This window comes from Nothoprocta perdicaria, unplaced genomic scaffold (assembly GCF_003342845.1).
Source record: "Nothoprocta perdicaria isolate Ctin4 unplaced genomic scaffold, notPer1 scaffold_9, whole genome shotgun sequence".
Lineage (NCBI taxonomy): Eukaryota > Metazoa > Chordata > Aves > Tinamiformes > Tinamidae > Nothoprocta > Nothoprocta perdicaria.
In genome coordinates this window covers 3869350-3892283 of record NW_020456198.1, presented here as the reverse complement: position 1 = coordinate 3892283, position 22934 = coordinate 3869350, and the positions used below count along the sequence as shown (strand labels likewise).

At 39.6% G+C, this 22934-nt stretch overlaps 2 protein-coding genes across 2 annotated transcripts in view; one reads left to right on the top strand and one right to left on the bottom strand.

Moving 5' to 3' along the window:
• The window catches only part of ATXN7 (ataxin 7), a 53905-nt gene extending 42138 nt beyond the window's left edge, over positions 1 to 11767 (top strand). The window contains exons 4-11 of the mRNA XM_026052695.1: positions 2373 to 2625; positions 3315 to 3577; positions 4391 to 4473; positions 6195 to 6460; positions 6898 to 7096; positions 8144 to 8265; positions 8544 to 9501; positions 10844 to 11767. Of these exons, the coding sequence (XP_025908480.1) occupies positions 2373 to 2625; positions 3315 to 3577; positions 4391 to 4473; positions 6195 to 6460; positions 6898 to 7096; positions 8144 to 8265; positions 8544 to 9501; positions 10844 to 10861 (2162 nt within the window). The 3' untranslated portion in view covers positions 10862 to 11767. The remainder of the gene's footprint in view (positions 1 to 2372; positions 2626 to 3314; positions 3578 to 4390; positions 4474 to 6194; positions 6461 to 6897; positions 7097 to 8143; positions 8266 to 8543; positions 9502 to 10843) is intronic.
• Positions 11768 to 18286: 6519 nt separating this feature from the next.
• PSMD6 (proteasome 26S subunit, non-ATPase 6) overlaps positions 18287 to 22934 on the bottom strand; it is an 8936-nt gene continuing 4288 nt past the window's right edge. The window contains exons 2-7 of the mRNA XM_026052606.1: positions 22040 to 22185; positions 21362 to 21581; positions 21132 to 21240; positions 20131 to 20299; positions 18712 to 18789; positions 18287 to 18568 (exon numbers count right to left, since the gene is read on the bottom strand). Of these exons, the coding sequence (XP_025908391.1) occupies positions 18472 to 18568; positions 18712 to 18789; positions 20131 to 20299; positions 21132 to 21240; positions 21362 to 21581; positions 22040 to 22185 (819 nt within the window). The 3' untranslated portion in view covers positions 18287 to 18471. The remainder of the gene's footprint in view (positions 18569 to 18711; positions 18790 to 20130; positions 20300 to 21131; positions 21241 to 21361; positions 21582 to 22039; positions 22186 to 22934) is intronic.

Genomic DNA, 22934 nt, shown 5'->3' with positions numbered 1-22934 from the left:
TCATCTGGAAAGTGATACTAACTTTCTTTCATAAGAAGAAAAGATATTAGATTTTTGAAGTTTTACAAAATAGAGCTTGTTAACATGAATTTTATAAGAATGTGGGGAAATGAAATATGATGAGAAAATCTTTGGTAGAGGGGCGAGCTCTGGGACTGCTCTGGATTCTTTGAACTTTGAATTTGTTAGGTATACAAAAAAATAGAGGAATATTGCAGATTTTTTCCCATTATTTCACAGAGTAATTCTGTCACTCGTATATGGGGCTAGCATCGCTGAACTAATGGCCCTCAAATAGTAACTTATCAAAGCTGCTCGGGGATTCTTGCCATTGCTATAAAAAGACATTTGGCAATAAGCACTATGTCACATAAGAAGCACAGCCATTTACTAGAGTATAAATATGCTAACATACTTCACTTGAGATCTCTCGGATGGCATCTGGTTCCTTAGGACTCAAGTAAGTAGATCATATTGAACGTCACAGGTGATTAGTCACCTTGTCATTCTAAATAGGAATAATTTTAAAGCTGTTATTTCTTCAGGTGGGATGATAAATCACTGCATTTGTTCTGTATTTCTGTTGGGCATTTCAGCGGAGATCTCTGAGCTTTTCTTTTAAGTGTGAATAGAGAAGTGACTGATTCTTTCAATGAAGGTTCCTTAGGTAATTTACACCCATTTTGCAGGTAGACAAACAGAGAAACATATATCACTTGGTTCAAGACTCCAAAGACCATTTCTTGACTGGAATTTCCTAGACAAAGCACTAGGCTTTTATATCTATAAATCTTATGAGCTAATGAACATGCTTAATATTCTAGTTCCCCACATCTGTAAGAATTCGGTGTGCCGGGTCCTGGATACTTCTGTCTTCCTCTTGCTTTTTCCCTCAGTGCTGCCCCCTGCTACTCTTGCTTGCAGAAGCAGGTGATGTGCTTGCCCAGGTTGCTTCAGGGCTGCTAACTTACTCTTTGAAAGAAGGAAGTTTTTCCTGCCCTGAACAGAGTCCTGGCTGCCTGTCATCTGCATGTGTGGCATTTCTCCACTTAGGAGTGTGGCAGGGAGAAATCTGGGTCATTAAAATGTGTTATTTTGCCTCTTCTGGAGAGTTACAGACTTCTGGACAGTTTGCACTGGGCAGGACTTTCACTGTCTTGCAAGTGAAAGAGTTGACTATAGTTGTTGTAACTTCACGAGTAGCCTGCTTCCTTGAGGACTGAGGTTAATTAATGTCAAGACCTGTAAGTTGCTTCTGTAATTGGGATAGCCAAATGGTGCACTCGGGTACTATTCACAGTACTGGTTGCGATTACTGGTTGATATTATTACTGGCAAGAAGAAGGCACCTTTCCACTCTATACATGGACCTGTTAATTCTTGGTTCTCTCTCTTAGATCCATGGCTTGCATGTGTTTGATTGCCAGAGACCCATCTATAAGCAGTTGTTGATAACATATATCATCTAGGAATCACAGGTGTCCAGCTATCAGTTGACCAGTCAATTAACACGTGCATGTGTGGGCAGAGCTGGGTCCTCCATGAGCTGTCATGTAGATTGTGACTGAGAATTCATTGTTCCAGAGAGCTGTCTTGAAAGCACGAACTGTTCTAGCTGAAGCAATACAAAGAAACATATTCGTGTTAATTCGTGTTAATGTTCTCCTAGACTTTATCAATTTTGCCTTTTCTTTTCCAGCACTTTCACTGGTGGAACCTGATCTCTCTTTATGCAAATGCTGAGAAATGCTTTTTCACAGAGGAGCGTCTGTAGCCCTTTATTACAGTCGTTATTGGTCCTTTTGGTATAATACGTAGAAAAGAATTCTTCCCTAAACTGATCATATTAAGAAATGGAGAATAGAATTAGTAATGGGAAAAATGACAGTGTAAATCAGTGCATGAGCCTCTATGCAAAGGTTATCACGAAATAAAACTTGAAAGTCTTACTCCAGCATCTTTCTCACCGTTAGGAGGTATAAGAAGAGATAATTGTTATTCTTTGCAGAAATCTGATATTCAAGCTGGCCTGGCTCAAAGATAGCTCTGCCCCTGCTTTGTGTGTCTGAGGTCTGGGTTTGATTCTCGCCTTCTTGCTCTTAAGGATGCAGGGAGAGTGGGAAGTGTTATTAAAAGCCAGGCTGCAGGGGCTGAAGGACGTTGCTCCCAAAGCTGAGAGGGGCTCGTGGAGCCAAGTGGGGACCGGCGCTGAACGGAGCCGCGGGGATTCCAGCGCCACTCGGATCCTCCACGCTGTGTGTGTCCAATAAAGAAAAAATGTTAATAGAATAAATGACACCACAAAGTATTTAAGAACTGTTTCTATGTGGGCTCTGGGAATTTAACCCCCCTTCTTCTCCTTTTCTTTTCAGAAAGAAGACACAGCTCCTCTAGCAAGCCGCCTTTGACTCCTCCTTCCTCTTCAGTATTTTCCCTCATTTCATCTTTCCCTTCAAAAAACAAAGGTAGCAGTGGAAGTGGGAGCAATCGTTCATCCAGTGGAGGTACTAGTGCATCATCATCCAATTCCAAGTTGTTGAAATCACCCAAAGACAAGCTGCAGATCAGTGGAAACAATAGGCTAATGCATCCGGTACAGCATAGCAAAGTTCCCCATGATAAAATGTGAGTATGCATTTTGACAAACAATTAAGTGTTATTACTTGTATAGGGATTATTGTAACATTTAGCATTTCTTTATGGTTTAAAAGATGACATTTTGCAACTCCCCTAGATCTCTTCTAGCTGCCAAATTTAAGATTATGGATATACTAATGGCATTATTGAATGAGAAGTCTTGCAAAGGTGTATCCTGAGTAAGGATAAAGATCATTTCTACTAAAGGGAACTCAGGTCTCTGATCAAATATGTTTACCTTAGTCTTAAGTGTATTTTAGCCTTGATTCCGGTGGGTGGTTTTTTTTTTTTTTTTTTTTTTTTTTGACCTGCACACATTGAAGAACAGTCCTTGCTTCCTGGGACATAACAGGACCGTTTGGTTGCTTTTGTGATATATTGTAACTCTGAATTGAAACTGCAGCTTCTGAAATCCTTGATGACTCCTTGAAATACTTAGGAGGAAGTGGGGAAAAGAGGACATAAGTTTTTGAATATTCTCAAAAAATGTGAAAAAGGATATGAAAAAAAAAAACTGGGAATAGAATGGGCAGGTCAACTAATTAAATCTGTATCGTGAATAGATCAGAGTATTGTGAAGGAATAAAATATATTTTAGGTAGTTCTGATAACTTACAGCTCCATGATACTACAATTCCCTGATTTTTTTTTTTACTCATTTTTCCCATAAATAATAGCATGACTCCATCTGTCAAAGTGGAAAAGATTCATCCAAAGATAGATGGTGCCCAACTGAAAGCTGCTGTTGGTCCAACTTGTTCTACTACTGTGAGTTCCTCAATAAAGACTGGCCTTAATTGTCCCTCAATACCAAAGCCACCCTTGCCTTCCCCTGGACAGATACTGAATGGTAAAGGTCTTCTCTCTGTGCCTCCATTTTTGGAAAAGAAACCTGAAGAAAATACAAATAATAGGAAATTTCTACATAAAAGATTGTCAGGTAATTTTTTAAATATTATTTGCTATATTGCATGTATTGGCATATATAGAAACAGACCTAGTCAAGTCTGAGCTTCCATATAAATGTTTGCAAAGATATAAGCTCCAAAATAAAGCAACTATTAACTGTCATATGATCTTAAATTAAACTTAAACGGTACATGCTAGATTGTTGGAATTTACCTGTTTAATTTGCAGATAGTTTCAGAAAACCTCAGCAACATTTCAAGCTATCTCAGTCTTAGAGGCCTATCAATTCCTACAGTTTTAAAATCACACTCTTCCATCTTAAAGAGTAGTGGAATTAGCTAGGAAAAGATTTTTCTTCTTTTTATCTGAAAGGTCTATAGGTATGTGGAAAACTGAACAACTGACAGTCTGCTCTGTAAACACAGTAACTCGATTACAAACTTTGAAGGGTAGAGAAGCTCAACAGCAACAAACATCAATTGGGACTGTTCATTTTGATGGTGACCTCTTAAATAGGTTCTTGGTTTTGCAAGATGGTGTTTACATTAAAAAGAAATTTAAAAATATCATGCAGGATCTACTTCTGCTTTGGGATCTTGTGCAGCTGTAGGTTTCTCCATTCTGTTTGCAGAAGTGAGACCTGTATTTCAGCATGACACGCTGTGAGAACAGAATGTGTTTGGTTTTCATTCAGTAATTTTATTTGTGCATTTGCATGTGTTGCACTTGAAAAATAGTTTTTGGTTTGGGTAAGTTTTATGATGAAAATAAATCTTGGTGTTCCAAAGTGTCTTTATGACAGGCATTTGTTTTCAATGATGGCATATTTATGTACCTTTTACAGAGAGAGAATTTGATCCTGATATATACTGTGGTGTCATTGATGTGGAAACCAAGAAGCCCTGCACTAGGTCTTTGACATGCAAGGTAGGATATCTTAATCAGAATAACACTGTGATGAAAAGTTTAAATTTAATTTCCTGAATAACATCACACAAAACTGGAAGCTGCTATTTTTTTGCTGTCAGTATTTAGCACTACAAATGGTAACACATCTTGGTAACATCTGGCAACATGCTGCAAAAAAATGAAGAAGGAACTATATTTAAAATTCAATTAACTTGCTTATGAAAAGATATATATTCCTTACAGCAACCCAAAAAGTTTTTTAGTTTTTGCTTTTTACAACGCCTTTAAACAGAATGTTGTCATTGGAAAGATTATAACATTATTCCACATGCAGATAGTGTGAGACCAGCAATGTTGCTATTCTTCTTGGAGAAAACCTGGAGAATTTTTGAAAGTCCGTCATAAGCATTGGAAGTATTATTTGTGTATGTAAGATTTAGATAAAAAAGCTCTCTTGTTTTAAAAAAAAGTCTGTGGTAGATACTGAAAAAGTAGTTATGTAAGTGCTAACCCTGCCTGATGCAGGACTTGAGCTTACTCAGAAATGAGTAATCTGAAGAAGCCACAAAGTATGCCTAGAGGTCCAACTCTAAATTAAACCATCTCTTAAAAACTTTCAATTTGATGAAGAGTGTCTTCTGGCTCAGAGCACCCTTCCTTGGCGGGGAAGGTATCACTTAGCCCAAGGAACCAGAACTCTAAATCCTGAGCAATTGTGTAATATTTAGCTACTTTCCTGCCAAGCAGCTGAACTGTCAGCAGGGGAAGCATCTGGTAAATAAACCACCTGCAGAACAAAGGTAAAAGGAAGCTGGTACTAATGATCCAAAGGAAGTGAACTTGAACGTTCTTCTTGCCCTTTTGGAATTGCAGAGGGAATGGTTGTGCTGACAGGAGGGAGAGCATCAAGTCTCTTCCAAGAGAACTGGCCAACCCCAAAGTTTTAAAGAAATAAATTAAAAGAATTTCTCAGCAATTCCTTGTATTACACCTACTGTTCAAATAATAGATGCAGTCAGTCCAATCAAACTTGCTATGCCATATGAAAACTAAGATACTGTGTATAATTTAGCAATCAAAAAATAACTTGCATCTGCTTTGCATTACCTAGAAATTGTGCCACATGCATCTTGCCCTATACAGCACTTGGAATGTTCAAAGGACTTTGAGTTGTGCCTGACTGGATTCTGCTCTATTTTATGCTGAATGTGTATTTCATTACGTTAACTTTCAAAGAATGTTAGTATATTAGAAGAAAGCAGATAAAGGCTTTTTGAATATTTTGTATGTTGCAGTGTTTTGCATTAGAAGTCTGTTTTTTAAATTTGTGTTAAAAATTTTATGGGCGAAAGTAAATATTAAATATTTTTGTTATGCACTATAAGATAAGGAAAAATGGTTTCAGATACCGTTTTATTACTGGCAATTAAAATACAGATGTGAAAAACTTTGAAACTCTAGTCCTCCAAGAGATTTGGCAGCTTCTTTTAGAAGTTTGAATGGACCTTAAAAGAATTTTCTCAAGCAATTGCTGGTTTTCATTTTTTTTTTTTATCATACAGGGACATTATCATGCACTAAGCAATTTTAAAACTTCTTTTACAAGCCATTTGCCTGCTTATTTACTAAACCGCAAATGTGATGATTTTCTTTGTTCTAGAATTCTAGACATGTGTTTGAGTGTTTAATCTCCACAAATCTAATAGCCTGGGATTAATGATTTATTCCTGGATTTGTAGACACATTCCTTAACCCAGCGGAGGGCTGTACAGGGTCGAAGAAAACGATTTGATGTGTTGTTAGCCGAGCACAAAAGCAAAACCAGGGAAAAGGAGTTTCTTCGACATTCGGATCATCATCAGCAGATGCCCCCTCTCAGGGAACCACATCCCTCACCTACTAAAACTTCCCAGGAGCTGCACCAAAATTCTCATGGAGTTACTCTTACAGAATCAAAGCCTTTATTACCTAATAAACCCAAACCTCACCCGCCCAGTCTTCCAAGGTAAGGAAAATCTGCATTTCTGGTAGGTACAAAGCAAATGCTGATAGTTTCACGGTATGGGTTTTGAAAGAGAGAAGTGGCTCCATTGGAGGGCAGTATTTTTGCTCTGGACCTGGTGACCAGCTACAATGAGTAATTCCATGCAGAGCCATGTCTCATAGCAAAGACAGTGAGATTCCTTAATTAATAAGAAGTGAATTATATCAATGAAGGCAGTTCTGCAACAAGCAGGCAGTACTGCTGTTCTGTGGGCGCAACGCCTCTTTCCTCTCAGTAGATTTGCTGAGAATGGAGAAAACATTGGAAACTTGTTAATGCAAAGTCCCTCTTGTTGGTAATGAAAAAAAAAGTGAGCTTAAATGCTTGCTAAGCTCGTGTTTAACAGTGGCAAAAACCAGTGTTTGCTCAGCTCACAGCTGCCCTGCTTTCCTTGCCAGGCCTCCCGGCTGCCCAGCCCAGCACAGTGGAAATGCCCCGAGCGATTCTCCTTCTGTCCACGAGTCCCCACACCCTCCCTTGCCTGCAGCTGAGCCAGCATCTCGGTTATCCAGCGATGAGGGAGAATGTGACGAAAAGGAAGAGCCCGTTGAAAAACTGGATTGTCATTATTCAGGTCATCATCCTCAGCCAGCCGCTGTACGTTCCGAGTTGAAGTTAACCTTGGTCTCTGACTAGATCCAAATTGGTGAAGAAATGATCCTGGGGGGTTTAAGGGTGTCTTCTGTGGTGTACATGATATTTTTTTCTTTGTGTTTTAAGCAAATAATTGTATTGCCAAATAGACAAGTGAAGGTTTCACTGTACTTGCAAAGTAAAGATGTCATGAAAATACGCTGTGCAGCTCACTTTTGCAATGCTAAAGAAATCAAAATGCCCAAATGCTGAAGGAATTAGAATCGCTATGAAGAGCGATGTGGGGTAGGTGGCAAGGTGGGATTTCCAGAAAATGATCAGTGTAGAATAAGGGTATACAAATAATGTGGTTTTAAGTGACACTTCATCATTAGATTTTCTCTTTTGACATTTTTACTAAGAGATGCCTTCCATCCATGTAGAAGTAACCACCACATGTATTATCATATTTAAATCCTGACAGAAGTTAGCACATATGGTATACGTTTATTTCCAAAAAACAAAATACTGGATTTTTTTCAGCATTTGATACAACTTCTGGATTTCTTTAATTTGTACCACTAGATGACAGACTTGGAATGATTGTGAATTGCATCCTAGTGTGCTAACATTAGAAGTCTTCCATATGAGAGTGGTTGTTATTACTGTTTTCAAATAAATAGTAAGGGCTTGTTAAAAGGAGTTGAACCATAAGGTGCATAAGGTTTTATTTGTTTGTTTAACTCCTTACAAACAGAAAAGCTGACAGCTTCTCAGAGTACTGCTGTCCTTGCCAGTTTAATCAGAGGGATTCAAATTTGACTGCTGCAGTTGATTAGAAATGATACCAGATGGAAAGAAAATAATCCCAATGCAGTATGCTTAAAAATTTTAAATAGCTGTTATAGTATGGAAATAAAAATTCTAGTGTATTTTTTGTTTTATTTTTTAACTATTGCTTTGAGCATATTAAAGCAAATTCATTTAGCTTATTTTTAATAAGCAAGTGAGTTATTATTCAGAGAGTTGTTACTGAAAGTAGATAACACCAGTAAAAACCTGTCTTTTCAGTTTTGCACATTTGGTAGTCGGCAAATTGGAAGAGGTTATTACGTGTTTGATAAGCGGTGGAACCGTATTCGATGTGCACTTAACTTCATGGTGGAGAAGCATCTTAATTCACAGATGTGGAAGTAAGTGGAAATGGAGGCCTTGTTAACCTGGCTGGTATTTGTAGAAATATGTAACTCTGTAGATTTAGTTGCACAAAAGTAACCTTGTGTTCATATTAAACCAAAGGTTGGTAGTCTGTGCTTTACGTTTTTACGCCACAGATAACAGTTAATTCAATGGAATATTTTAGTGGCATTAATCAAACTGAAAATATAGCACTGGAAATATAGTACTATTACGCTTTGTATTATTCTGCAGAATGGTGGCCACCCAGATTTCTTTTTTTCTCTTTCTGCAGGAAAATTCCTCCGGCATCCAGTACCACGACATCCGTTCGTGCCCCGCATCGGACAAACTCAATGCCTGCCTCCCAGTACGGCGTCAGTGCAGCAGGTTTCCTCTTGCCCACCACGGTTATGTCATCGCCAGCACTGGTGTCTCCTTCCTCCGTGTCTCTGAACAGCAAATCGGTACCGTCGCACGGAACTACGCTAAATGCCAATCCTGCTGCTTTGGGTGCAGTGGATCCTGTCTGCAGTATGCAATCAAGACAAGTGTCTTCATCCCCTTCAACACCTACAGTGCTTTCCTCCGTACCTTCACCTATGCCCAGCAAACCTCAGAAATTGAAATCCAGCAAATCTTTTAAACCTAAGGAATCTTCTGCTGGCAGTGGCACCTGTAACAGCACCGGCAGCGCCAGCAGCAGCGGCGGCTCAGGAAAGAAGCGTAAAAACAGTTCCGCACTGCTAGCACCTTCTCATTCCACAGAGTCCTTTAGAAAAAACTGTGTGGTTAACTCTGGAAACTCTGGGACCTCCTACCACCCGTCGGTGACGTCTTCGTCCCACAGCGTTGGCCTCAACTGTATGACTAGTAAAGCTAACTCCGTTAGCCTCAAGCATGACCAATCAGGGAGGGGTCCTCCGACTGGAAGCCCTGCAGAATCCATAAAAAGAATGAGTGTGATGATGAACAGTAGCGATTCCACTCTCTCCTTAGGGCCATTTGTTCATCAGTCCAGTGAGCTGACTGTCAATTCACACAGCAGTTTTTCACATTCGCATCCTTCCCTAGATAAATTAATAGGAAAGAAAAGGAAGTGCTCACCTGGTTCGAGTGGCATAAACAGCAGCAGCAGCAGCAGCAAGTCAAACAAAGTTGCCAAATTGCCATCGGTGAATAATGTTCATGCAAAGCACACTGGTGCAATCCCAGGGACACAAGGACTGATGAACAATTCTCTCCTTCATCAGGTATGAAGTTTTGACTCGGTATCTGCTGGTGGGAATGTCTTTCTCCACACACTTGCATTGATGGTGCTGTCTGAACTGTGAGCTAGCCAATGCCTCGTGCAATTCTTGTAAAAGGTAGTTGCCCCTTCTTCAGTTTGCCCATTACTTATTTTGGGCTTTTTTTGATACTGAGTACACTTTCATAAGATTCTTATGAACACTTTTCTCACATAAAGTATTGGGATGTTTTGTTTGTGTGTTTGTTTTTTCTGTAATTCAAGAAAAAGCATCCCAAGTTCTGCATTTGTTCCTGTGAATCGCTCTCAGATGAAATCCCCTTCACACACTAGAAAATGAAAAACTTCCTTCAAAACAGGGCAATTGAGCTAAATGTTTCAGCCCAATATTTTTTTTTTTTAGTGATAAATATTTTACAAACTGGAATATAATAGTACTGGTTATAAAGGAACTGTGATAAAATAAGCCTATTATCCCAAGGTGTCATTGACTAACTTCTTAGTAATAACGAGATTAAATGTTATAAATAAGATAGAAACCTTTTTTGTCTGTAAAAGATCCACTGCAAAGAAAGCAGATCTCAGGAATTTGTGAGGCCTTGATTTTAGTTAATTTTAAGGAGTGTCTAAACTAGTGTGGAACTAGTGTATTGTTGAAAGTACTAGAGAGGTTAGAATGAGAAATAGTTTAGAAACTTGTATTTCAGAATTATTAACATATTCACATTGATTCAGAGGACCAGTTGGAGGAGCAAAAAGTATTTAATATATTTTTACAGAGAGCATAGACAAGGAAAGTTTTGAGGAGCAACTTTGCAACAGAATTGCAGGTCAGTCACCCTAACTCCATGAGTATTTTGGGACTTGTTTGCCATGTTGGAAAAACTGAGAAATGTTTTGCTGCTTCTGCTATTAAAGCCCTGAATCTTTGTAAGTGAAGAGGTAGGAGGTCAGAAAGATCTTTTTCAGAATGGTTTCTGAATTTTCAGCTTCAGCCATAGAGCAAGACTCTCACTGGTTTTATGTTATGAATATGCTTACTGTAATGAAAAAAAAAGCATTTGTAGGAGGGAACCTTTTTTGACACCTGGTAGTTTTTATTTCAGCTGTGCAACATAAATAAAAATTTGAATGAATTTAGGAAGGAAATATCTATAAAACCATTGTAATGTTAAAGAGCACTCGCTTGGGCCCTGGAAGTGCAGGCCAGCTACATATTAGCAATGACACGTTGTACTTGATGCTAGTCCCCCAAATATGCTCTTGTTGTGCAGCAAATGTCCCTTGGGGAGCCCATGCTGGTAGCCTTGCTCACTCACCTTTCTGTTTGTCTGTTTGGTCAAAAGCCAAAGGCCCGTCCCTGATAGCTGAATACACCATGGTGAGGAAAGAACTGGACAGTTTTCACTACAAGCAAAACCTCCATCTGGAATTCTGAACTCCAAGATGCCTTGAGTTATCCCAGCTTCCCATGGTCCTCAGGTGTGGAAATCTACTGGACTGTCACTCAAGCAAGGAATTTCCCTGAAGCCATGTCTGTAGCAGTGAATATACTAGAAATGGACACTGGATGAAGTTCAGCCACATAATTGCTCTTATCAGTGTTAACGGTGGTCTGGACTGTTTGCTACAAATCTGTGAGATTTTTACTTACAGGAGTACATCATCTTGCCACTATTTGACATAGATTGGCTGGGCAAAAGAATGTTTTCTGGGGGGGGAAAAACCATTACTGTGGACTTATTTTTATACTGATGGTGTCTTTTGTAGGTGGTGGCTCCCAGACAGACACTGTCAATAGAGAGGACCCCTCCACGCAGGGGGAAATGTGTGCGGCACAATGGAAAGAAGCCCTCGAGAAGGGAATATGGCTTTAGTGTTTTTATAGCAATGTTCCTTTAATGGAACATCAAAATAGCACAATTAAAAAAAAAATAAATAGTCTGTGTTTTGCCCAGCCTTTTGCAAGTAATTTGGGATAAGAAGCTATCAGGAGTTTCAAAAAAAAAACCTTAAAAAAAATACACAAAAAACAAAAAGACTTGTTTGAGGCCATTGCTCAGAGAACAAGTATAAAAATAATGTTGTATTTGCATGATACAGAAATTATTTTCTATTATTTTGAATACGATTTGATTGCTGAAGAAAGTAAAAGTTAGTTAATTTTGTTTAAAAGAAATCCAAAAATAGCAAACGGACAAAGGCAAATAACCTCTAAAACTATATGCCCAAAGAACATATTTCTTGACCTATACTGTATACCACGAGCCTTTGTTATTTAAAAAGAGTTATAACTGTATTGGTAAAACTAGGCTGGATTTGCCTTCCAGCCTGTAAAAAAAAAAAAAAAAAAAAAAAAGCCCTTTTTAAAACGGAGTATTTAAAGTATTTAAATATTTTCTAAAAAGAAAAATGAAATAAAACCCAATCATTTTATGCCTTGTTTGTATAACTAGATCATCAGCGTGTTTTGCTTTCACCCGCTCTCAGACAGAGTATTTCCAAGGTCGGGGCTAGGTGGCTGTTTAGCAGCCGAGCCCCACGTTAAATGCAGAGGTTTCGTTGCAGTCATCCTCTCACGGCCGCCCAGGTTTTATGAGCAAAAGGGGCTTTACACAGTTTTATATCAGTCCAGTCAGTTTTTACGAAATCTTTCGTCTTGCTTCAAAACACCTCAAAGATGAATTCCGCTAAAGGGCTCACTGTTACTATAGTTTAATTCATCTGGATGTTTTGGTTACGTTTTTAAACATCAGGTAAAGTCGCAAAACGGACTAGACTTTTACTAAGGGGCAAAGCAAAGGACAACAAATGACTAACAAAGAATATACTTATTTTCTGCCTTAAAGGGGCACCAGCTATTGCTGAGAAGAGACAATCTGAGCCTGACACATTGCTCGCCTTCTCCCCAGTGGCCAACAGTACATCAGGGAATCCAAAGCCACTAAGAGTAGCAGTCACGTAGTTGTTTTACCTGGTCGTGCTTTCGGTTTAACCCGAGCTCGCTACGAAATCATCGTTAGGACAAGCCTCTATGCAGACACTTTAGCTTTGAATCCGTACAAGGGGTCGCGTGCAGAAAGCACCGCGCCTAAGTCCTTTATTATGCAAATGTTATAAAAAAAGGAAAAGAAAACTTTTCAGGAACTAAAAAAATAAATCCTATTTAATAAGATGCCCTGTTGATAGCATTGTTAAAACGATGATTGGTTTAGCTTAAAGGGAAACAAAGTAACATGCGTATTCCACAAAGGAGAATCAAATTCTATGAAATCCTGCATGTTTGGGGTGAAATCCGTGTTCTGATGAAGTCCCTGGGGCAAAATTTCACTCCCAGATAGCTCAAGTCACAAGTGCAATTCGACTCTTGAGACACAGAAATGCAAAGGCAGCAGAAGAGATGAGAACCAGCGCTGGTGAGTTTGTGATCAAACTCTCTTATGTTTTAAGGTTCCGTTGAGCTGAAAGCATAATGGCAAATCCAGGCTCCCTCAGGAGCGTGCAGACGTTTGGAAAAAGGTGATCCTCAATCGCTGTGCTCACCTAGAGCCCGTTCCTAAAGATAGTTGTGTAGGGTTAAGCCATCGGGAGTCCAAAACTAGAACATCATCAACTCCGTCTGCCCTTGAGCATAGACCTGCTTAAATATTATGTTTTAGATCTTGGTTATAAGCCGAACGTTGTTCCTGAAGCTTTTATTGTCACGTAGATCTTACTGTAAATAATTAAGGAAGCTTAAAATTAATTTTCCTTGCAAAATTGAATTTGCAGTGGCTGGGTTGTTTCTAGACAGATTTTGGTATTAATTTAAGAGATACAGTTTTTATAGTCTTTCCAACTTCTCGTTATGACTCCTGCAGTTTTCTTAACCTAAAAAATTGCTGCAATGATGAACAAAGAATTATACAAGAAAAAGACATACTTTTGTATCTTTATTTTGGAATTTCTTGTTCTATTATAAATATTGAAGTATCCCTATTTCAGAAGACATATTTTGTTAATTGATTGTACATATTTAAATATGTATTTTTGCACAGGTCTTTTTTTCTTATATCCAGTTTTGGTACAATTGAGATCATCTAGTATTTATTTATTAATTAATTAAAAAAAAAAAAAGAGCAAATACCTTTTTATAATTTGAAGTGGTTCACTGCCAAGCCAATAGTAACATGCCTACTTTGCAACTTAAGGGATGCCTCTGTTTCGGGAAAGCCGTGTCCCTTCCCACGTCTTGGGATGGATCCGCAGGAGCGGCCGAGCGATCCGGCTGCAGGATCCCAGGCCAAATGCTCCAAATGGCATTTTGCTTATCGGTTGCCTGATTCCCAGAAGACTACATTTAGTTAAGTGACACACTGCTTCTCTCTCTCTCTCTCTCTTTTTTTGTTTTTCTTTCCTTTTTTTCCTCTTTTTTTCTTTAATGTGTTTGTGTGCGTGTGTGTGTGTGTGCGTGCGCCTTTGTGTGGGTCTCATGTGGTTTAAAACTAATGGAAAAACTGAAAGTGCCTGATATAACTAGTTTTAAGCTTGGACTGTTTAGACAGCTTCTCCTTAAAAGACTTGAATGTTCAGTTGAAATTTTGGAGCTTGCTTTTTCCATCTATCTATATATACACACGTATTTATATACCTGTGTATATATATACATACACACACACACACACACACACACACACACAAATTTTAATGAGATGGGTTGACAAAAGAAAATGAATGATGCTGGTAACCTTTGTAAAATGTTTTACTTAGAATACTTTGTGTTGAAACAATCCCATTAATAATGCATCTGCAAATAGCGCCAAGGGTCTCCAATGTGGTTTCGACCAGCAGTTTGCTTAACTGCCTCATTTTGGGGAGGGTAAGGGGAGTTATTCATTTGTAAATGAAATAATTTAGAAAATGTTCAAAATATCTCATATTCCAGGAAAAAAACAAAACAAAAATTACCCACAGGTACCTCTTAAAACCATTAAAACTAATTTCCAAATGACATTTCTAAGGCAGTTGTCTTCCTGTAAGAGTTCTCTTGCCAAGGAATCTCTCTCTCATCTTTCTCTCATTCTGTCCTGGAGGAGGGAATTGGGCTTGAAAAGATTCTTAATGTTTCGCTGTTCAGCCGAAAATAATCATTTTTACATTTTGTGCAAGGCATTTTACGTTTTAAAGATAATTTTAAAATGAGCACTACATAATGTCAATGTGAATGTAGGCCTTGAAAGCATCTTGCTCGGTATTGAGCCTGGTTCTAAAAGCAATCTCCTGTGTAAAATGTGTGAATAGTTTGATAATTTGTATACATAATCAAGAGCATCTGATCAGCTGAACTCTGTGTTGGCTGCTGTATAGTACATGAACAAATGTCATGGGATAGAAAAATTACTTTGGATATTTAAAAGAAAAATAAATATATAGTCTATTTGTTTTGTAACAAGTTTCTGTAAATAAAATAATTTATACTATTTATAAGAAAAAGTTGTGCTTTGCTTCATGAAAAAGATTAGTTTGTTGAACAAACATGTTACTAAACAAGGCAATAAAATTAGGACTTTTCAATAAATGAGGTTGGTTGCATGGAATACATTATATGTTTCTGCTTCATTATAAAATCATTCACCATTAAAGGAAAGCATTCGCTATATTGGTGCCTATGTGAACTAATTTCAGATAACTGGATGTGGTCAAATTCACTTTACTTCAGCATTACATGAGATATGGATACTATAGGAGTAAGTAAGTCTGGTAAGATTGGGGCTTCACGCACTACAAGGCATTTTGGATTAAGACCTTTTTTTTTTTCCCATGAGAAAATCCATATTTTGACTGTAAAAATACATTGTGTGACTTGAACAGGTTGAAGAGTCTCACAGGTCTTTCCCGACGGTGACTCGGGCAGTCCTGTGTGGCACGTGGCTCCGGAGCAGCTATATGTAGAGCTGGAAAAGCTGCTAGTGGAGTTAAGATGGAGTTAAGTTAAACGATTCCAGTTTTTCACTCTTGTAACCGAAAGGAAACCAACTTTTCTGTAGAAAGTAACATTTGGAATCACTGCTGCAAGATGCAAGTGACAGCAGGCAGCAAGCACGCTCTCATTTGTCTTTCCATATTCTGAATTTATGTTAACTTCTGTGTTGTGTAAAGATTTTTTTCACTTTCCTGCAAACTTTTTTTTTTCTTTTCTAGTAGGAAATTTCAGGTTTCTGCTCCGTGCTGGGTGCTGTTGGCACTGAAGCGGTGCTGTGGGGCTCTGCAGTGACCGCAGCACGAGATGTGTGGGACCTCGGACCGCACTGCTGAGCTCTGCTCTTGCGTCATCCGCAAATTCAGGCAAGTTTGTAGCTCTGCTACCTGCATCCTGTTCAAAAGTGAAGGATCTGCTCTGTGTTTAGCTGCATCTGAAGTAGAATTATGTATCCTCCTAAAACTGGCATGTAAAGAAAGAGGTTGCTTGTATTTTCTGGATCTCTGAGTTCTTTACCTCAAAGCTCTAACTGGGCAGAGCATCCTTCATCATCTGGTGCTCACCAGGGTTGCAGTAGGTGCTGCTATGAGGGGCTGCCCAGGGCACGCTGCCCGAGCGGGAGCGCGTCCTCCGTGCATTGCTATTTTTCCCAGCCACTCTGCGAGTTTGGTAGGTTTGTTCTGAAAAACACTTTCTGACCAAGTGTTGGAATCTATCCAGTGAACACCCACTTTCCTTAGGTGAGTGAAAAGTATCTTCTGCCACTGATTGTTTTGTGAGAAAATACCATTTTATTATTTAGGAATGGTTGTTCACTGATAGAGACATTTGAGCCCAATGGGTAATGCAGGCAAAATGCAAAGCTGAATGTTAAAGGTTCTGTGTGCTTAAGTCTGCGTGCACCTTTTAGGCAGCGTTTTATGTATTTGCCCTCTGCATTTAGAGTGCCATGTGGTGCTGTGTCCCTCCAGCCTGAAGATGTCATCCTTCTCCGTGCAGGAGATGGTCCGGGCTCTAAGGCTGCTCCAGCAAAAAAAGAAAAGCTGGATGCTGGGCCTGCTGCATGTGCAGCTCTGGAGCAGAGTGGGTGCAAACCTGGCCCTGTGCCCACGTGCAGAGCAGCAGCAAATTGCACCCGTGGGAGCTGCACCCCAGCAGAGCGCCCAGCTCCCTTATTGAAGTGCAAATTTTCATCAGGTCCTTCCTTATTGCCATGTTCTGCCGCAATAAATAATAAACACACGTGGCTGCTACGCTGCAGCATGGGGGCTCTGCCTTGGACTGAGTGCTTTTCGTGGCGCTTTGGCTCCCTTCTGCTATTGGATTTGTTATTAGCTATTGGATTTGTTCCTAATAAGCAGCATGGGCTCTTTGTTGCAGGGAAAAAAAAGGCCATATGCCTGTTTTGGTTTGTTATTTCTGGCCCACCGAACTTCAAGGAAGTCTCAAAAACTCTTCTGAAAAGTTGCTCAAATTAGCCTAGATTCAAATCTTTTTGCAGAAAAACTAGCCTGAGAAATGCAGCCAAAAGGGCTGGTCTAGTGCTGTGAGAAATGGCTGGAGCTGACATCTGCAGCCAAATCTGTACAAAAACTTTGTTTAAGGGCTTAAGCTTGATTGAGCTGCTCTCAGACAGTTTTGGAAATGCTTTTTGGCCTCATTCTGCAGCTGAGCACTGTTCACCTGCATGCCCTTCTGTCCACAGCAGGTAATTTTTCAGAAAAGAGCAACTTGTCCAGTGTTAGCAAGACTAGAGCAGCAAATAAAAGGAACCCATCAGTAAGGGAGAAGATAGAAAAATATCCATAGAATAACTCAGTCATCTGCGGGATGCAGGTAAGTTCTGCATGTTTATTATATTCATAGATAACCTTTAACTTTGGAGGCCAGTCTTCAGGGAAAGAGGAGACAGGTGAGCCAAAAAATGCTTGCGCACAGGGTGGATTTCAGCCACTTCCCAGCTTCCAACCACCAGGACACTTCTTTGGGCATCTACCTGTATGTGTTACTTCAGGTACTGAGGTTACAACGAACACTGGCATTAAATGGATTCTGTTGCTACATGTGCTGGGATCAAACAGCGAGCAGAGCTGAGTCACAGACCCTTTCCTTTGGAGAAAAAAAGCTCTCGAGCCAAGCCAAGAAAGCAGGGCAAACAGCTGCTGCCTTCGGCTCTGCTAAGGACAGAAACCGTGTGTCATCAGAATGGCAGCAGCCTACTTGAAACATTTATTCCTTGGCAGCTGTGAGCAAAGAAATCGTAACCCTCTACCGTACTTGATCAGCTGTGTCAAGCTGCAGCAGTACCTTCCCACTGTTCCCACTGTCATTTTGACATCTGCAAACCTCACAGAGGAAGCAGTTTTCAGTTGTAACACTTTGCTGTTGCATCGTCTTTAGCAACTAGTAAAAGCACCAGTTTTAAAAGACAGGCTGGTGACTGTGCTCCCAAAGGTGCTGCCGGTGCAACCTGCATCCCCCTGCTCCTACCTCACCAGGACTTCTGCTCCATCCCGGCCATTGGCATCCCTGCCCTTCTCCCCTGAGCTCCAATCCTTTCATAACAGCAGTTCTTTTGGTCTGGACAGGGCTTAATCCCAACCAACTTTTTTGGCTACTTTTACTGTAGTTTCCACTATTTAACTGTTTTCACTTTTGGTTGAAATAGATTAGTTTTAGGAAAGCAACCCTGGGTTCTTGTAGAAAGAGTTCTTTTTGCTCACAGGTCTTGGTCCCACTTTGTTATTAAATACATGGAATACAGAGGCAAGCAAAGGAACAAAATACACTTGATGATCTTTTGTAGTATATCATACATTTAATAAATGAACTGGGATCCATACGCCAAAATGGAACGTTGTTTTACATAATGAAGCGGACTGTAAAAACACTACTTCTCTCACTAGTAATTTTCTTACCTACAGTATAACAAGTTATACAATATATTTATAGGTTACTTCCAAAACTTTTTAAACATCTAAATTTCGCATTCCCTTCCCTTGCTTTAAAAAAAAATTACATATTAATTACTCTGGAAAGTTTCTGAACTCTGTTTAGCAGCAGATCTCCTTTCTTGATGGTTTCTTGGTACTGCCAGTTCTTGCTATCAGGTCTAGATTTATGGGGAAAAAAAAAAGATTGAGAAATTAGAGTATGTTTTACATCAAGGCATTTACTTTTCTGCAAAAAGTGTCATCAAAATGTACAGAATTCAACTGGACTGTCAAGAACAATTTACAGGAATTGATAGCATACCTGTTAGTTTCTACAATCTCATTTACTTTGTCTATTTTGCAGTGCAATCGCCCAGCTGCAATAAATCTTGAAAGCTCCCTAATTAAAGAAAAGAAGAGGGTTAAGTCATGATGTTTCGTCAAGGAATCATAGGCCTAACAGCACAGAACATGTTACCACATGACATTATTTTCATCACACTTTATTTCTGAAGCAACAGTGCATGTATTTTCACAAGGACGCCCTCACTTTACTAAACCTTCAGTGGGCCAAGGTTTACAATCTGGATGTAAAGCTTCCAAATTCACAGGTGGCAGTCACAGATCATGCACATTCAGAATTTATCCTGATGCTAAAAACTTCATGCCACTCAAATTATTAAAATCTATTCATAGTCCTTTGTTTTACAGTAGCTCTAAATATCATTTTTTTTTCCCTTAAACAACTGGCGGCCTATTTCATGATAAAGGTAATTCTTATATCATAATGCTATTAATTAAGGTCTGTGATTAACTGTATTTTCTGTTTGGATCAGACTAGCAAATTCACTACTCTTAAGTGTGATGATTCTATCCAATTTTACAGGTTTTAATTAACAGTGAACATATTTCCAGAAAGAAAATGTTCAAGTGGCCTACTATAGTAAGACAAGTTGCAAGAACTAGCAAGTTATTTGCAAGCAAAAGAGCAGGTATGTCTTAAAAGCATTTATCTTTGTTACTTGAATGGTATTTAGTTCTTCTTGAAACAGTTATTAATTTACTTCTGAATATTTCCAGCAATATTCACATCTCTATGGTAGAAAATCTTAAAACTTCTCTACAAAGGACAAATGATTCTTCTGAAGACATTAAAAAGGCGGGGGGGACATCCATGTGCACAGTCAATTTTGCACTTCATGCTAGTTCTTAGTATGACCTAAATCTATTGCTTTTACACTACAAGAGAACTGCAAATTGAGACTGCTTTGTACACCCGATTTAAGCCAAAAGAATTAGGTTCTGCCTATCTGTCCTCTGCTAGGAAGCCAGCAAACCTAAGTGGGGAAACCAGCTAGGACCTGCAGAGTACATTAGTTTTGTGATGACACTAAAAGCTGGAACATTTAATTTTTGACATCACATCATTAAGTAACGATCATCCTCTAAAATATTAATTTTCATAGCTTATTAAAGGGCCACAGAAATACTAGTATAAAAAAAATTAAAAAAAGAGACTAATTTCTCATATAGTCTTCAGAGAGTGAAAGAAATACTGAAATAGTCATCAATAGTTGAATTATTTTCTCTACTAAAACGTGATTCATTTAAAAACATGAGCCAGGTTCTTCCATACAAACATAACTTGGCACGTTTTGAATCCCAGAGTGAGATTTTCACAAATAATTTTAAAATGTAAACTAAGATGTGTAAAAACTTAAAGAGCCAAATAGTAACTTACTGATCTATAAATTCTACGCTGACTCCAAACGCTTCTGCCATGTATCCTAGCGTCAGGGACCGGTAGGACTCCAGGAGCTGGCTGTATGCATGAATCCTCATTTCCCGGACGTAGTATCGGTAGTGAGGAGCAAACAGCCAGTCTTTTTTCATCTCTTGTTCTACAACAGCTGAAACGAAAAGAAATCAAGTCTGTAAAGTCTGCAAGAAATGTAAAATATGGAAACAGAGTATGTAGCACTAGTAAACGTGTAATCGGTGTGAACGTTATTTGTATTTTGTGTACTTCAGGACGAGGGGTATTTTATGCGTTACAGAAATAAGTTAATATAACTTAATAGTTCTGTAACCACAAGCAAAAATAACATGTAAACAACATTGTGACTAGGCTGATCAGCCCTTTTTTTGGCATGGAGTCCCACTTCTAGGATGTGAGCTAGTATCTCTTACGGTGGTCTTAGCAGGACCAATCTGTAGTTAGTGCTGGAATTTGTTGACACATAGGAATAATGCAGTGCTGGAAATCAAACAGCACTTACTATGTATCTATATGAAGAGACATTCCTACTTAAAGCTGGATAAGCAAGTAGTGGCTCTGAAATTAGTTATAAGGATTACTAGGCACTGAAGAAAGGGCTTTTCCTACTGGCACTTTTCGTTTTCAGCTCATGCTAAAATCAGCAATACTGCTCTTAACTTTTGCTCTTGTCAGGCCTTGTGTTTCACAAAAGCAAGGGGCCTTTTTGCTGTTTCTAAACTACTTATTTCTGCTATGCTCAATCTCACAGCAGGAAAAACTGCAGTCTTCTCCAGAACTGGCAAGAATGAGGTAACTTCTGAAAAGCTTTTCCTTTGTTTTGATGTTTTACATAGAAACTGAACCAGAAAGGCCACAGTGAGCACCAACCACTTGAAGGATAGAGCTGCTCCACAAAACTTGCTCACGATATGAAACAAATACAGCACTTTAAACATAGCATGGACAGAAGAACAGGGCCTCACCTAACGACTGGAAGAAGGCTGAGTAACGGCACTCGTAGAGAGAGAAGAGATACTGCCGCACGGCCGGCAAGCTGTGCAGAACCTCCAGAATCTCTGCTCCTTTAATAACCTGAAAGCAACCAAAAGAGCACGTTCAAATACTGCCACTTCCAACCAGGACATAAGCAGGTTATGAGGTTCTGAGGTTAAAGAGGGTCTGTCTGAACCAGCATGGTCATTCCATTCGTTACCTTCTCCCTAAGGTCGGGCCTGTCTAATGCAATCATGCTGACATAGACGGTGTAGGTTACAAATGTTTTGTAATCCATAAGTTCGTAGGATGTGAACGTTGAAACTGTATCAAGGAAGAGCTCGGCTGCTTGCTTGAAATCTCGAATAGCCACACAGTAAAGACCCTGGTACACCTTGAGGCGATTTCTCCTGTCCCAGTCTCCTCCTTCTTCTATGAGACTTAAAATTGAACAAAGAAATATTTATGTATCTTATTATATGAAACAAGAACAGCAGACAAGCTATGGCTGTATGCAAAACAAAAGAAAAAAAGGTTTAGAACCTCTGAAGATGCACTGACAAGCTTTGAGATGTACATCTAAACATTACTGTCAGCCTCAGCCAGGGAAAACTATTTCTGCTGCCTTTGCTGCTAAAATTCAAGTTGTCTAACTAGCAGCGGAGCACAATTTTTTTTAAATTAGCAGGGAAACAACTTAAACTTTCAAGAATCATACTAAAATAATGTTGATGCAACTATAAGCAAGACCTGTTGAGAAGACAATGTATAAAAAAATCCAAGCAATGTTATAACAGGGAGCACAGCTGCCTTGATCTGCTGAGAATGGAAATTTCAGCTTGTTACAGTCACTGTGAAGTTCAAAAGTGCTTCAGAGCACTCAGCAACCCACAGGTACCTTTTTGCTTTTTCAATGTTCCGCGTGATGAGGTCGTTATCCATATAGAACAGGCCGATCCTTAGGAGGTAGAACACGATATCCAGGCGGTGTCCCAGGGCCACGGTTTTGTCATAGGTCTTGCGAAAGGCAGTCAGAGCTCCTTCCTACCAACACAAGATTTCTCTGCTATAAGAATGTTAAAAACACCTATGTTATTTGCAAGCTGCCTATCTTCAGTCTGATCGCTGTCATCCTGTAATAGTCCTTGCTTTACTAAGTGTTAAGAACTAGGGCAAGAAGAAATGGCCTCTGGTTGCACCAGAGTAGGGCTGGGTTAGATCTTAGGAAGCCTTGGAAGCCTTGTAGCCTTGGAACAGGGTGCCCAGGGAAGTGGAGGAGTCACCGTCCCTGGGAGTGCTCGAGGACGGTGTAGATGAGGCATGTGGGGACATGGTTTAGCAGGCAGGGTGTGGATGGTTTTATGGTTGGACTTGATGATCATGAAGGTCTTTTCCAACTGTAGTGATTCTATGAAGTTTCAGAACAAAATCTGACAATCTTCAAGGCTCAGGGTTTGAAACTTATGAAAGCTCTTCTGCAGCTAGCTAATAACCTAGCGCCCGTGAGAAGGTGCTGTCGTGAAAGGGAAGTGTGTTGTGTCATGAGAAAGCTTGAACCCATGAGGTAACCAAGCAGTAATGCTTAAAAAGACCAAGAAGGGTGTTTTTTCCTTGGCTTTTTCCTTTTGCCTGGAAAAGCTGCGTTTCCTTACAGCGCTCCTGTTCCTTACGGCTGACTCTGTGGCGGGCGCCTCTCTGCCCCTTTGGGCACACGGGGGGCAGAGCCGCCTCGTTGGGGGGCAGAACCCCTCGTGGGGGGCAGAACCCCTCGTGGGGGGGGCAGAGCCGCCTCG